General features: G+C 41.0%; 1 protein-coding gene across 2 annotated transcripts in view; it reads right to left on the reverse strand.

Annotated features, from left to right (window-relative positions):
- Nucleotides 1-17,171, reverse strand: part of gpc6a (glypican 6a) — a 146,479-nt gene that overhangs the window by 105,427 nt on the left and 23,881 nt on the right. For both annotated transcript variants that reach the window (XM_058380943.1, XM_058380944.1), the window contains exon 2: nucleotides 6,980-7,138. In XM_058380943.1, coding sequence (XP_058236926.1) covers nucleotides 6,980-7,138 — 159 coding nt within the window. The remainder of the gene's footprint in view (nucleotides 1-6,979; nucleotides 7,139-17,171) is intronic.

Here is a 17,171-nt window from a genome sequence, read left to right on the forward strand (position 1 = left end):
CACTCATATACCCTCTCACACCATCAAGCCATCTACATCCAAACTCAAATAACCTCTCACACCCTCAAACCATCTACACCCACACTCAAATACCCTCCCACACCATCAAACCATCTTTACCCACACTCAAATACCCTCCCACACCATCAAACCATCTACACCCACACTCAAATACCCTCTCACACCATCAAACCATCTTTACCCACTCATATACACTCCTACACATCATTCAACCCATCTATACCCACACTGATATACCCTCTCACATTATCAAACCGTCTATACCCATGGGTGGAATAAGTAGGGTGAATAAAATGCTATTGCATTTTCTGGAAAACCAGATATTTTACCCATTTTACTCATCGTTTACCCTCACACACCACCAGATCATCTGTGCCAACACTCATACACCCTCTCACACCATCAAACCATCTATACCCACACTCAAATACCCTCTCACACCATCAAGCCATCTAAATCCACACTCATATACCCTCTCACACCATCAAGCCATCTATACCCATACTCAAATACCCTCTCACACCATCAAACCATCTATACCCACAATCAAATACCCTCTCACACCATCAAACCATCTATACCCACAATCAAATACCCTCTCACACCATCAAACCATCTACACCCACACTCATATACCCTCTCACACCATCAAACCATCTATACCCACAATCAAATACCCTCTCACACCATCAAACCATCTATACCCACACTCATATACCCTCTCACACCATCAAACCATCTACACCCACACTCATAAACCCTCTCACACCATCAAACCATCTACACCCACACTCATATACCCTCTCACACCATCAAACCATCTATACCCACAATCAAATACCCTCTCACACCATCAAACCATCTATACCCACACTCATATACCCTCTCACACCATCAAACCATCTATACCCACAATCAAATACCCTCTCACACCATCAAACCATCTACACCCACACTCATATACCCTCTCACACCATCAAACCATCTATACCCACAATCAAATACCCTCTCACACCATCAAACCATCTATACCCACAATCAAATACCCTCTCACACCATCAAACCATCTACACCCACACTCATAAACCCTCTCACACCATCAAACCATCTACACCCACACTCATATACCCTCTCACACCATCAAACCATCTATACCCACAATCAAATACCCTCTCACACCATCAAACCATCTATACCCACACTCATATACCCTCTCACACCATCAAACCATCTACACCCACACTCATATACCCTCTCACACCACCAAACCATCTATACCCATGGGTGGATAAAGGGTGAATAAAATGCTGTTGCATTTTCTGGAAGACCAGACATTTTACCCATTTTACTCATCATTTACCCTCACACACCACCAGATCATCTGTGCCAACACTCATACACCCTCTCATAGCATCAAACTAGAGCTGCACGATTAATCGTTATTATCGATTAATTAGAATTTATGGTTTATGTCGATGTTGAAAAATGAAAATCGATTTTACAATTTCACTTTGGTTTGGCAGAGCGAGCTTCCGTAGTTCTGCGATGCAAAGAGCTTGTTTCCAAGACAGGCGCGGTTTCTTCAGTCGGGTTGAAGAATGCACTGAAAGACGGGGAGGAGCCGAAAGTCTGCCGCCGTTTCATATGAAATTTATAGGGGACTGAGACAATCATGAATTTGTGTAGAGTTTATGGAGAATCACAGAATTTTAGGGGGGCTGAGTAGAAATGTTAAAAATGTCGCAGGGCGACGATCAGAGGACGTGTGTGTGTGTGTGATCAGGAAGACTTGCATTTGGCTTGTTCAGTACTCATATGTTATACACATCTACGCAATACAGTGGAATGCTGCAATAAGTTTTCATCCTACCCTGTTCGTCAAACCTTTGTTTTTTTTTTTTATTTATTTATTTATTTATTTCAGGTGACAACTATTTATTTTATAAAAAGTGATTTAAGTTAAGTCTGCAGTTTGCACTTTACAAATCCCTCATATTTTGTTATATTACTTTTTTTGCTAGAATAATTACAACTTGTAAAGACTGGTGAAAGTTTGCACTTTATTAATCCCAAAAAAAGTTTTAATGTTGTTGTATTGATTATTGATTTTCTAAAACGAAACTTTTCTAAAATTTTCTAAAAAAAAAACTTGTTAACAAAAGTAAGTTTGCAGTTCATGTGTGGTTATATTGTTTTTGCTCAAATTTAAAAAAAAATCTATCATATAGTCTCTAGTGTTTTATTAATTATTTTTTTAAAGAAAAATAATCGTTTTAAAATCAAAAATCGAATTTTGTTTTAAAAAATCGGAGATTCAATTTATAGGACATATCGCCAAGCTCTACATAATACCCTCTCACACCATCAAACCATCTACACCCACACTCAAATACCCTCTCACACCATCAAACCATCTACACCCACACTCAAATACCCTCTCACACCATCAAACCATCTATATCCACACTCATAAACCCTCTCACACCATCAAACCATCTATACCCACACTCAAATACCCTCTCACACCATCAAACCATCTACACCCACACTCAAATACCCTCTCACACCATCAAACCATCTATACCCACACTCAAATACCCTCTCACACCATCAAACCATCTACACCCACACTCAAATACCCTCTCACACCATCAAACCATCTACACCCACACTCAAATACCCTCTCACACCATCAAACCATCTACACCCACACTCATATACCCTCTCACACCATCAAACCATCTACACCCACACTCATATACCCTCTCACACCATCAAACCATCTATACCCACACTCATATACCCTCTCACACCATCAAACCATCTATACCCACACTCATACCCTCTCACACCATCAAACCATCTATACCCACAATCAAATACCCTCTCACACCATCAAACCATCTACACCCACACTCATATACCCTCTCACACCATCAAACCATCTATACCCACACTCATACCCTCTCACACCATCAAACCATCTATACCCACAATCAAATACCCTCTCACACCATCAAACCATCTATACCCATACTCAAATACCCTCTCACACCATCTATACCCACACTCATACCCTCTCACACCATAAAACTATCTATACCCACACTCAAATACCCTCTCACACCATCAAACCATCTATACCCACAATCGAATACCCTCTCACACCATCAAACCATCTATACCCATACTCAAATACCCTCTCACACCATCTATACCCACACTCATACCCTCTCACACCATAAAACTATCTATACCCACACTCAAATACCCTCTCACACCATCAAACCATCTATACCCACAATCAAATACCCTCTCACACCATCAAACCATCTATACCCATACTCAAATACCCTCTCACACCATCTATACCCACACTCATACCCTCTCACACCATCAAACCATCTATACCCATACTCAAATACCCTCTTATACCATCAAACCATCTATACCCACACTACTATACCCTCTGACACCACCAAACCATCTATACCCACACTCATATCCTCTCACACCATCAAACCATCTATACCCACACTCAAATACCCTCTTATACCATCAAACCATCTATACCCACACTACTATACCCTCTGACACCACCAAACCATCTATACCCACACTCATATCCTCTCACACCATCAAACCATCTATACCCACACTCAAATACCCTCTTATACCATCAAACCATCTATACCCACACTACTATACCCTCTGACACCACCAAACCATCTATACCCATGGGTGGAATGAGTAGGGTGAATAAAAAGCTGTTGCATTTTCTGGAAAACCAGATGTTTTACCCATTTTACTCATCGTTTACCCTCATACACCACCAGATCATCTGTGCCAACACTCATATACCCTCTCACACCATCAAACCATCTACACCCACACGCAAATACCCTGCCACACCATCTATTCCAATACTCAAATACCCTCTTACACCATCAAGCCATCTATACCCACACTCATATACCCTCTCACACCATCAAACCATCTACACCCACACGCAAATACCCTGCCACACCATCTATTCCAATACTCAAATACCCTCTTACACCATCAAGCCATCTACAACCACACTCATATACCCTCTCACACCATCAAACCATCTATACCCAATCTGTATCTACAGTAGTTTACACTCTTGTATCACTGGATCATCTGTACCTGCACTCATTCACCCCCTTACACCATTACATCTCTACCCACACTGTAACTACACACCTTTACCATCTCACACCACCATCACCTGTACTTACAGGTGAGGGTAAGATGCTTTACCCTCTCACACCATCATTATATGTAACCACACTACTTTACCCTTTCTTACCATCAGATCAGCTGTACCTACACTCCTTTACCCTCTCACATCACCTGATCATCTGCCTCTACACTCCTTTACCCTCTTACACCACCTGATTATCTTCCCCTACACTCATTTACCCTCCGACACCACCTGATTATCTGCCCATACAATCCTTTACCCTCTCACACCACCTGATCATCTTCCCCTACACTTGTTTACTCTCTTACACCACTTGATCTTCTGCCCCTACTCTTCTTTTTCCTCTCAAACCACCATCACCAATCAGGCTGAACATTTTTCTAGTTTATACCTGACTTTACTGAGTGTATCAGCGGTTTGCGAGAGAAAAGATGGAGTTCATGTGTTCATCCTTCCTTCATCCGCAGAGCGAGGAATCCATCATTGACGCTGCTCTGGCTGAGAGAGCACAAACCGCCCAATCGATACTCACCTGCTGAGCTGAAGGGCTTTCAGAGGATTAGATGTCAAACCTGCTGGGCCTATCACTATGATAAACTCTGTGTGTATGCACTCACATACGTGTGTGCGTGTGTGTGTGTGTGTGTTTCAGGTACCGAGACTGAGCAATGATTAATTCCTCTAGAAATGCTATTTGCTCTAGGCATCTTCTGATAATTAGTTATAAATATTTAGGTTTGAATAATCAAGGTGATTAGAATGAATGCTTCAAATTATCAATTAATTAGGGAGAATGTTTGTCTTTTGCATCCCTTAAGGGTCATTAGTTTGGACATATTTGTAGCACTACTCATTTTTCTTGGAGAAGGAGCTTCCTAATGAACAGAATGATGAGCCAGTGACCATTACAGGTTAGAATAAGGAGTGGGGCTAGAGTGATAGGTGAGGTTTGAATTGAAGAGCAGATATATAACGAAAAGTAGGGTTTAATTGTGGGTGGGGTTAAGGATGAGGCTAAAGTAAGGCCAAGAGTGAGACAGAATTAGCATAAGGGGTGAGGCTAGTGTGGTGGTAGTGTACAATTTGCAATGAAGGATGAGGTTAGAGTGAGAGGTGGGGTAAGAGTTGAGCAATAAGCTTAAGATATCCTTCTAACTTGAAGAAATGGCTTGCTAAAAAAACGTGTCACAAAATGGCCACCAGGACCCTTTTTTAAAAAACTGCATAGCATCCAAAATAAAACTTTGTAATGAGATCTGCATAGCTGTTGTGTGTTAGCACTTTCAATGCTTTAGCGAGCCGTCTCCTCCCATTAGCAGGATGTTTTAGGCTAGCGCTCAACCGGATCGAGTCCGCCAACGCCTCACCGAACCATTAACACTTGTCATTTCTAATTCTGCAGGATTTTAATCAAACCCATTCTCTGCAGTGTTACATCCCCCGTCTCAGTTTTTACTTTCTATCCTTGTGCTAACTGCTAACGCAAAGCGCTCTATAGAATCCGCATGGTTTTATGTGCACGTCACACTTCACAGCCTCGGGTCGAGGCTGTCACTGGAATTAGGCCACCCTTATCTCTCTTTTTCTCACACACAAACATGTACACATCCACACACACACATACACCACACACATACATACTGCTGCAGGATTATATCTTAGGTGTGTGAGTGGGACTGGCATTAAGTTAAAGTGCTCAGAGGTCTGAAAAGGAACACACTGCTTCTCTCTGCCAGTGCAAATACACTATTTTACAGCCGTTATGTCAGGAAAAGCTACACACATACACACACAGCTATTATGTTCCCATTCAATTCCTCCACTTCTACTCCTCAAACTAGCTCTAACTTTAGGAAGATGGGTGGAGTCAGGACAATGAGGAGAATGAAAAGTTGGGTGGAGTCAGGATAATAAGGAGAATATACGGAGATGGGTGAAGTCAGTATGATGAGAATGCAAAGATGGGTGGAGTCAGTTTGGTGTGAATGCGTAGATGGGCAGAGTCAAGATGATGAAGAGAATATGAAGTTGGCTGGAGCGAGGATGATGAGGAAAATATAAAGTTGGGTGGAGTCAGGACAATGAGAGTGCGAAGATGGCTGGAGTCAGTATTATTAGAATGCAAAAGGGTCAGGATGGTGAGAACAGCAGCATGGGCAGGATCAATGGGATGGGGATAATAGAATGAAGAGCAGAGTTAAGTGATGGGGTAACTAGAGATATGTAGATTCAAAGGGATTGGGAAAATAGGAAGATAGGAGAGTCAGTGGAATGAGAGAGTATGAAGACGTTGAAGGTGGAGTCAGTGGGTTGGGGAAAATAGGATGATGGGCAGTGTCAGGTGGATGGAGAGAATTGGAAGATAGGTGGAGTCAGTGTGATGGAGAGAATATGAAAATGGGCGAAAGGTGAAAGGAGGTACAAGAGGCATGAAGGAAAATTAATGTGGGGATAAAATTAGGGTTAGAATTAAGGGCAGAGTTAGAGTGATCGGTGAAGGGGAAGGTTAAATTCAGGGGCAGAGTTAGCTCACTAACACAAACATACACTAGAACACCATAATAGAAACTCCAGCACACAATGATACACACTAATACAACATAATGCATTTCAACACACCCTAACAAATACTAACACACCCTAACATGAATGCTAAAATATAATATAAATGTAAACACACACTATAAAACACAATAACACGCATCAAATGTCTTTGACTTCCTGTCTCACCGTCGAACTTCCTGTGTTTGGTGGTGAAGACGGTTCTCAGGGTGCTGCTGCTCTCCTCCATCAGGTGTTCGAGATCAGCTTTACTGCGATGTGTGAGTGCATCCTCCATCTCCACCCCACAGCATGTGTACTCCTGAGAACACACACGCAGGTGCTCACCTGTGGAGAACACACACACTTTATTACATCTACAGCTTTTTCACAACTCATACAGCAGCTGAGAGGAACACCAACTGGATCTAATGATGCGTTTCAGCTCGCTGTGACATCATTAATTAGTGACGCCCCGTATCAGTCACCCAAATATAAATATGCATTCATTTGCATATATTTGCATCCCAAGGATGTGTACTAAACTATGAAAACAATGGTGTGTGTGTGTGTGTGTGAGAGAGAGAGGGAGAGAGAGAGAGAGAGATCTCCAGGGTAGTGTATGTAATATTTTTCTTAAGATTTCTTCCACTGATAAAAGTAGTTCCACCACAAGCACATTGCTAAGCGTTACGCCATTGTGATACTAATGTGCAAAACAATGCTGCTAGCATCTAAACCGATTCAGCTAGCAACACTGTATTAGCTTTCCAGGTTCTGTAGTTAAAATTTATCTCATTAAAATGCTAGCTATTTAGCTAGAGGGCTGGCTAAAGTATTTCAAAAACATTAGCATTTTTGACTTAGTTTTTCTACAAAAACATTCAGTCAGTCATTTGTATGTTGTCCAGAACTCTAGTGCTAGTGTTCATCCCAAAGATTTGATACCATTTTTAGCCATTTTAAAGCTAAATGTTAGCATTTATGCCTAGACAGAGATTTAAAGATTCCTTTAAACGCTCTAATGTTCACAGCTAGCTGGTGTTCTCACTTCAACAATCTGTAACTAGCCCCTTCTTTCAGACTTAGAAAACACCAAACACTATAATTTATGATTAGCTTGCTATTAGAAAATGTAGTTAAACTACATTAGTTAGCTAATGTGCTGCTCCAGGCCCCAGCTATGCTTACATGTACAGTATATTGGCTAATCAATGAGACACGCTCAAACTTTTGTACTTGTTTCTCGACAGAAAGTGTACAGGAGCCATGTTTATTCATTAAGACAGCGATTATGCGCCTGTTCTGTGTGCTTTGTGTGAAATGAAACGTGAATTAAATGTGCAGTGGCATTAAAATGTGCTGAATGGGTGAGTTTAAATCTGTGTGTGTGTTCAGCACTGCACTGAAATGGAGAAGTGCTGCATCTGAAATTAAATATCACCACGATTAGCGTGTTAAACTCAGGTCTGTGGCTAAAGATTACCTCAATGGCTCAATGGTATGTGTCAGTGATATTCTTCTATAGCTATGCTACCAATAACAGCCGCTTCTAGCTAGCATATTTTAAAAAAGCAAACTAGCTATCAGTAACGACTAATTAGCTAATTCGATAATGCTAATGCTGAAAGCATTGTTGAAAGTTTGAAAAATGAGAAGAGGTCTGGGTGGGTGTGGTTTGAAAGACATATTGGAAACAAGTGCAACTGTCCATGGGCATGGTATAAAGCCATAAAAGGGAGTGTTGTGTTTCTCTGAGGTCATATATGGAAATTAGACCATTTTTGACTTGATATGTCTTAAATGGTAATGAAGTTGTGTCTTTAAGTTCATATATGGAAGTTAATACATATGTGGATAGGCGATAGGTGAGGGAATGTGTCTTTGTGTCCATATATAGACATAGGAGCAGTTTTGAACAGGTGTGGCGTGATGCTATGAATGAGAATGTGGGCATGACCATATATGGCAATATGGACATGGCAGGAATTCTGATTACCTTTGGAAACAGAAAGCGTGTGGCACAGACACTAATGTCGCATGGTAATGTAGGCACTTTTTGTGTCCATATATGGAAATTAGCATGGCTCTTCATAGGCATATATTTAGGCCAGTGTGTGTGATTGTGGGCCTATGATTGACTATGACTTAAACTACAAGTCAGCTAAAAGCTTTAAATGGAAATGTGGGCGTGTCTTTGTGTTTGTATATACGTAAATGAGAGTCATATTGAGCGCACACATGCAGCCAAACCGCAGTTTTACTCAGGATCATGTGACTATAGCGTGCTCTTTAATTGGTCAATCGGTTTCTATCACAGAAATACAACTGTGTGTTTGTGTGTGTGTGTGTGTGTGTGTGTGTCAGCACAGGGCTGATAAAGCGTTCATCATCAGACAGATGGAGTGATGGATCGTTCAGGAACCGCAGAGGAACAGAAACCTGATCTCTCCGTTAATTCACTAATAAACTCACACACACTCTTCTCTTTTCAGAGCCACCGCAAATACATCACCATCGATCCACCATCACACACACACACACACACAAACGAAAGCCAACAGTGTTAGACTGAGGTGTCCTTCTTCGTCTCCTTCTTCAGAGCTGCAACTGTGGATTTTCCTATCTTTGTTTCTTAATTATTTCACTAACACAAGAACATGTTCTATTTGGGTACAGTAGGTTCCCTACAGTGTCCTTTGTGTAATGAGTAGTTTTTTGTTCAAAAAAAAAAAAGAAAATGTAACACAGATCATTCTGACCTGAACAGATGTGAACGATGTTTCCTCTCCAAGATCAGTGTGATGAAGCGGAAATGTGGACTGATGATGTGTCTGCCATCTGGACTTCCTCGCTACAGTCCCACATCCCCTTACTCACTCCCCACTGAGCTGGAGACCTGAATGAAACGCGTCCAAATGAGACGCAGAGAGAATTCCCTAAATTCACCATGACCATATGCTGCTGTGGTGCTAAGCTAACTTTCACAGAACTTTCAACTTTTCAGTCTGTGTTCCAATATTTTCACACTTCCACTACTCCATTTCCTTTAGGTTTTAGTCCATATGTTATTTCTTTGATAGCGAAGGGGCTGAAGCAAGCTACAAGCTAAATAGTTTGCTAACTAATCACTTAGCAATCATCCTACATTCACCACAGTTACTTAAAACGCACGCCAACTAGCAAACATTTTACTGAAAATAGCCATTTACCGCTCTAGTCCCAGATCAAATCTGCTGCTAGCTCACAACATAGCTTAAGCAGCTGGTTTGCTAAGCAGCTAGTATGCTACCTAGCTGTTGTTTTAAGTGGCTAGTGAAGTACATAGCAAAAGATTTTGCTATGGATTGCTAAGCAGCTAGTGTGATAACCTGCTGTTAATTTAAGTTTTATTTTCACTCCATAGACAAAAAACAATAAAGGGAGATATGCTAAGAAGCTAGTGTGGTAAGTAAAAGGCTTATGTGACTAGAGTTGTAAGCAGCTAGCATGATAAATGAAATGTTTACTTAGCAATCACCATGTCACCATCATCTACTTACCATGCTAAACTCAAATCAGCTAATTAATACACAAATCAATTAAAAAACTATTTGCTTAACACAGTAATCACTTAAAACACTACTTCCTTTCCAGAAAGCCATTAGCTTATCACACTAGCCACTCTAGCTATGTCATGCGTTAGCCTTCTTTAAAATAGCAGCTAGCTGCCGAGATATAGAGCGGTTTCCTGGGCATTTTACTCATTTCTTGGGTATTTAAAAGCAAAAATATTAAACCTATTTATTGTTCTGCATAAATTATTTTAATTGCTTTAAAATTACATGTTCTGGGGAGTCTCTGAAGGCGCTAAAAAAGTTTCTGGTATTGCAACAGTAGAGTGAAATACTTGTTGGAGTTGTTAGTTGTGTTTCTTCATATTGCATCAGATGAAAATATTCGATGTTATGGCCACAATAACCAACTCAGAATGTTAATCTACTTTCTTCCGCAAGCCGCATCCTTCCTGTTCTAACTTTATTTAACCGGATTTATTAAACTGGATCTTTCTCCCTCATGCAGCTGAGCTGTGTTTATGCTACACTCATTTAAACTGCACTGATTTGGGGATAAACTCTTCTTTTCAATTTCCACAATACACGCTGTAAATGTCAGGCATCAGACTGCGGCTCTGAACTGAAACTGAGAGCCAGAGACACAAAGAAACACTGCTGTGCAACAACACTACATAGGCATACTACGTAGGGACACTACTGTACAGCAACATCGCAATGTACACTTCATAGGATGACTACATATGGACATCACTGGACAGCAACAGTCCACTATACACTACATAGGGACACTTACTGCACAGCAACACTTCAATGTCCACTACATAGGGACACTACTGTACAGCAACACTCCAATGTACACTACCTAGGGACACTACTGTACAGCAACACTCTAATGTACACTACCTAGGGACACTACATAGGGACACTACTGTACAGCAATGTTCTAATGTACACTACCAAGGGACACTACTGTACAGCAACAATCCAATATACACTACATAAACAGACTGCATAAGGATACTACTGTAAAGCAACACCACAATGTCCACTAAATTGGGAGGCTACATAGGGACACTGCTGTACAGCAACACTTCAATGTCCACTACATAGTGACACTACTGTACAACAACAATCCAAAGTACACTACATAAGGAGACTACATAGGGACACTACTGTATAGCAACACTCTAAAGTGCATTACAGTTTACAGAGGGACACTATTGTACAGCAACAGAATAGAATATCTATGTAGTGAACAACGTTCACTAGATAGATACCTATGTACTGAACAATTTTCACTACACAGGGAGGCTAGATAGGGGCACTACTGTACAGCAACAATCTAATATCCACTACATAGGGAGACTATATAGGGGCACTACCGTCCAACAACACTCCAATGTACACTACACAGGGAGGCTGAAAAGGGATACTACTGTACAGCAACACTCGAAAGTACACTACATAGGGACACTACTATGCAGCAACACTCCGGTGTACACTACATAGGGAGACTACATATGGATACTTCTGTATAGCAACACTCCAATGTACACTACACAGGGAGACTACATAGGGTCATTAATGTTCCGCAACACTCCAGTGTACACTACATAGGGAGACTACATAGGGTCATTAATGTTCTGCAACACTCCAGTGTACACTACATAGGGAGACTACATAGAGACACTTCTGTATAGCAACACTCCAATGTACACTACATATAGAGACTACATAGGGACACTAATACTGCATTGTACACTATGTAGGAGTACTACATAGGGACACTACTTTAAAAATCATGATGTACACGTCACAGGACACTACTGGACAGAAAGACTTTAATGTACACTATAGAGGGACACTACATAGTGAACTACTGTATGTCATCCTCCCTACATAATCACTACGATGAGATCAGCTCTCTCATCCCTGGCTTTCTGTCTCTCTGATCTTTAGAGCTGTCTGTCTCTGTGCTCTGTAGAGCTGTCTGTCTCTCTGATCTGTAGAGCTGTCTGTCTCTCTGCTCTGTAGAGTTGTCTGTCTCTGTGCTCTGTAGAGCTATCTGTCTCTGTGCTCTGTAGAGCTGTCTGTCTCTGTGCTCTGTAGAGTTGTCTGTCTCTGTGCTCTGTAGAGCTGTCTGTCTCTCTGATCTGTAGAGCTGTCTGTCTCTCTGCTCTGTAGAGTTGTCTGTCTCTGTGCTCTGTAGAGCTGTCTGTCTCTCTGATCTGTAGAGCTGTCTGTCTCTGTGCTCTGTAGAGCTGTCTGTCTCTCTGCTCTGTAGAGTTGTCTGTCTCTCTGATCTGTAGAGCTGTCTGTCTGTGCTCTGTAGAGCTGTCTGTCTCTGTGCTCTGTAGAGCTGTCTGTCTCTGTGCTCTGTAGAGTTGTCTGTCTCTCTGATCTGTAGAGCTGTCTGTCTCTGTGCTCTGTAGAGCTGTCTGTCTCTCTGCTCTGTAGAGTTGTCTGTCTCTCTGATCTGTAGAGCTGTCTGTCTGTGCTCTGTAGAGCTGTCTGTCTCTGTGCTCTGTAGAGCTGTCTGTCTCTCTGATCTGTAGAGCTGTCTGTCTCATCCCTGTCTCTCTGTATCTCTGTCATTCTCCTGCGTTCATGTTTGGCTTATACTCCGTATTTGTCTGTCTCTCTTCTTGCTCTATCTCTCTCTCTCTCTCTGCATCCGTCTTTCTCGTCCCTGGCTGTCTCGCTACTCTTGGTGTCTGTCTCTCTCACCCCCAGCTGTCTGTCTCTCTGCTCTCCTCCTTTGTAGGTGTAATGGTGTGTACACTCCCTGTCTGTCTGCTCCATCTCAAACTATTTCATGGACTATAAGCTTTATTTTTAGTTATTAACATTGTGCTGTGTGTTGAGGGACTACACACACACACACACACACACACATCAGTGCAGATAAAACTCTTAAGTGCTCAAAGGAGAAATCAAAATATAAACTAGTTTTTGTGTAAAGATTTAAACAGGAGTGATCATGGGCTCTGTCTCAAATCACACATCTATATATCAGTCTATTATCTGTCTGTCTCTCTATCTGTTTTTTCTGTCTGTCTCTTTTGTCCTTGCTATCAGTCTGTAATCTCTTTCGATCTGTCATTTTTCCAGTCCATTTTCTCCAAGCTGTCCTTCTCTATGACTCTTTTGTTCCTTGTCTCTCTCTTGATCTGTCTGTCTGTGTGCTCTAGCCATCTTCATCCTATTCTTTTGTCTCCATCTGTCTGTCTCTCTGTGCCCTCATTCTTGTCCCTAGCTGTCTGTTACCCTGCTCTCTCTATCCATCTTTTATCTGGCCATCTTTTCTTCCTCAGCTTGTCTCCCTATCTGTCTTTTATCTGACTCTGTTGTCTCCAGCTGTCTCTCTCTCTTCTCTTATCCGTCTTTAATTCGTCTCATTTATTCCAAGCTGTCTGTCTTTTTGACTTTTATTCGACTCATTTCTTCCACCTGTATGACTCTCTGCTGCTTCTATCAATCTTTTACCTGGCTCTTTTGTCCCTAGCTGTCTGTCTCTCTGAGATTTAGATCTGTCTTTTATTGGACTCCAGCTGTTTGTCTTTCTGTGCTTCCTGTCTTTTTTTCTGTTTGTCTCATTTGTTCCGAGCTGCCTGTTTTTCTATTACTCACATTAATTCTTATGTCTTTATGAATTGTTTGTCCCCAAATGTCTATCTATCTATCTATCTATCTATCTATCTATCTATCTATCTATCTATCTATCTATCTATCTATCTATCTATCTATCTATCTATCTATCTATCTATCTATCTATCTATCGTCCCAAGATATCTATCTCTCTGCACTCTCTATCTGTCATTCATTTGTCCCCAAATGTCTGTTTCTCTGTGCGCTCTATCTGTCTTTTAGCAATCTTTTGTCCCCAGCTGTCTGGCTCTCTGGACTCTATAATATTTTCATTCTTTTGTCCCAACCTGTCTGTCTCTCTGGACTCTCTATCTGCCTTTTATCAATCTTTTGTCCCAAGCTGTCTGTCTCTCTTGACTCTCTATCTGTCTTTTATTAATCTTTTGACCTTAAATTTCTGTCTCTCTGGACTCTCTATCTGTCTTGTATCATTTTTTTGTCCCCAACTGTCTGTCTCTCTGGACTCTCTATCTGTCTTGTATCAATCTTTTGTCCTCAGCTGTCATTCTCTCTGGATCTCTAGCTGTCTTTTATTAATCTTTTGTCCTCAAACGTATGTCTCTCAAGACCCTCTCTGTCTTTTATCATTTTTTTGTCCTCAAATATCTGTCTCTCTGGACTCTCTAACTGTCTTTTATCAATTTTTTTGTCCCAAGCTGTCTGTCTTTCTGGACTCTATTATTCTTTCATTTTGTCCTCAGCTGTCTAGTCTGTCTAGACTCTCTATCTGTCTTTTAGCAATCTATTTTCTCCAATTGTCTCACTGGACTCTATCATTTTTTTTTTTTCATTTTTTTGTCCCCAGCTGTCTGTCTCACTGGACTCTATTATTTTCTTTAACATTTTGTCCTGAGGTGTCTGTCTTTCTGAACTCTCCATCTGTCTTTCATCAACTTTTTGTCCTCAGCTGTCTGTCTCTCTGTTCTCTTTAGTTTTTGTCCTGTCTGCCTCTCCTTCCTCTCTGTCTGTCTCTCTGCTCTCTCTGTCTGTCTCTGTTTCATTGTCATGGCTCTGTTGAAGTGTGCACTTGCTTAGAGGAAGTGAGTTTAGCACTCAACCCAAAGGGAACTTCATTTATTTCTCTATTTCATTTCTAGTGGATTTTAAATTCCCTTTATCCATCTTTAAAGCTCCTAATGGCCTTAACACCTTTATCTCTCACCCAGAGTCTGACCGGCTGTGTTCCAAATCAGGCTCTAACCTCATCAGCCGCTGCCTTTCTGAGCATTACAGTTCAGGGAGTCTTCAATATTACCCGCAGAAAGGTTGACGTGGCTGCAGGATTTTATTTCGCAGAGTTTCCTCGGGTTTAATCGTTTTAGCACTAACGAGCTTCAGAACCGGGCTAAGTGCTCAGGAGAGACGCAAAAACATTCACTGAGGTTTAACTCCAAAGTTTCTAGACAGCGATGTAGGTTCTGTTAATACATAATTAGCATATTTCACCTCATTTACATAAAGGAGGCGGAGCTTAGTAGCTTAAGTTTTCATAGCTTTGGCTGGAAGAATGTTTCTAGAACTTTCTAACCCTTCCTTCCTGCTTTTCCATTCCTCTTTCCTTTATTCTTTCTTTTCCTCACTCGTTCTACATCCTTGCCTGACTTCCGTTTATTTTTTCATCTTTGCATTTTATTCCTTTTTTCTTCCTTGCCTTATTTTCTTTATTCCACTCTTTTTTCTTGCCCCTATCTTCTTCATTTATTTCTTCTTTCATTTCATTTTTTTCTTCATTGGGTTCCTTTCTTTCCTTTTCTTTTTTCTCTCTAATCCTGTATTATGGATTGCATTTCTTTATTTTATTGTTCATTTTATTTTCTTCCTTCATTTTCATCTTAGCGTTACTTCGTTATTTCCTTTCTTGCTATTCTTTTTTTTATTTGTTTGTGTCCTTTCTTTCATCTCTCATATATTTTCTCTTTACTTATATTTTCTGTTTACTTGTTTTCTTCCGTTCTGTTTGTCTTTTTATTACTGCTCTTCCCCTTTCCTTTACTTCCTTATTCCTGTTTCTTTTTCCCTTTCTTCCTTGCTTTGGCTTCTTTTCTTTTCTCCATTATTTCCTTCCTGATGAGCTCCACCTCCCTCACGTCACGGCAGTTTTTAAAAGTCTATTCCATGATAATTCCTATAAGTCCCTTTAGCTTTGTATCCTATAGCGCTCCCTAGCTCGCGCACTCCACCGCGGTGATGAACAGTGGGCTACTGATTGCTACGGACATTGAGACGGTCGAAGCGGTGTTGATGGATTTCTGCCTGAATTAGAATGTGATATTAGCATGGGGAAATCTACAGGCGGAAATTGGAAAGGAAAATTGAAGCATCTCGTGATCATGTCCGGCTGTGTTCCAAACAGAGCGTGCGCACGTTTCTTTATTTAATCCTCTTTTTCAGTTTGTTTCGGTCGGGTGTCGTTTCACTTCCTGATAAAATGAACATCAGTCCTCTAATCCCACACACACACACACACACACACACACTGTATCAGTGCTTTAATCCCTTAAAGCGTGTGCTGAAGCACTCTCACTCCGACCCCTCTCTCCACCTCTCAGTGTCTGTCTCAGATGGATTATTCCTCAAACCCCGGGAGTGTTCACTCTTCACGCCTCAAACCGACTCTCAGTCTCTTGGCACACAAACAGTGGGGTTAAAGGTCGCGTACTGGAGTGTGGCTCCACAACAAGAAGGATGTATGCAGTCCTTGGCTCCTCTTTTCAGCGTCTTGGCTGTCACATTAGTTTCCAGAATCTTCCGGAATCCATTCTTCCAGCTTCCTGTGCGATGTTTCCTTCTGCCACTCATCCCACTGCAGCTGTCCTGCTGATGACTCTTCCATGCAGATGTTTACCAGAATACAGCCAGGTGTGTCTGAGAAGCTTCCAGATCTTTCCACACTTCCCTTTAACTCTTTAATGACCTGGAAGCGCTCTGATGTCTTTTTTATAACCGTCCCCTGCTCTGCATGCAGCATCAGATAACTTCACTTTCACATCCTCAGTCAGATGTTCACACGAGCACATGTTCAGTGTTCTCTATTCTTCTTCTTCTTTCTTTCTTTGCTCATTCTTTCATCCTGTTTTTTTCCTTTCTGTTATCAAGAGCTAAAGAAATAAACAAGGAAATATTTATATTTATTTATATATATATATATATATATATATATATATATATATCTTTTA

Source organism: Hemibagrus wyckioides, linkage group LG26, assembly GCF_019097595.1.
Source record: "Hemibagrus wyckioides isolate EC202008001 linkage group LG26, SWU_Hwy_1.0, whole genome shotgun sequence".
NCBI lineage: Eukaryota > Metazoa > Chordata > Actinopteri > Siluriformes > Bagridae > Hemibagrus > Hemibagrus wyckioides.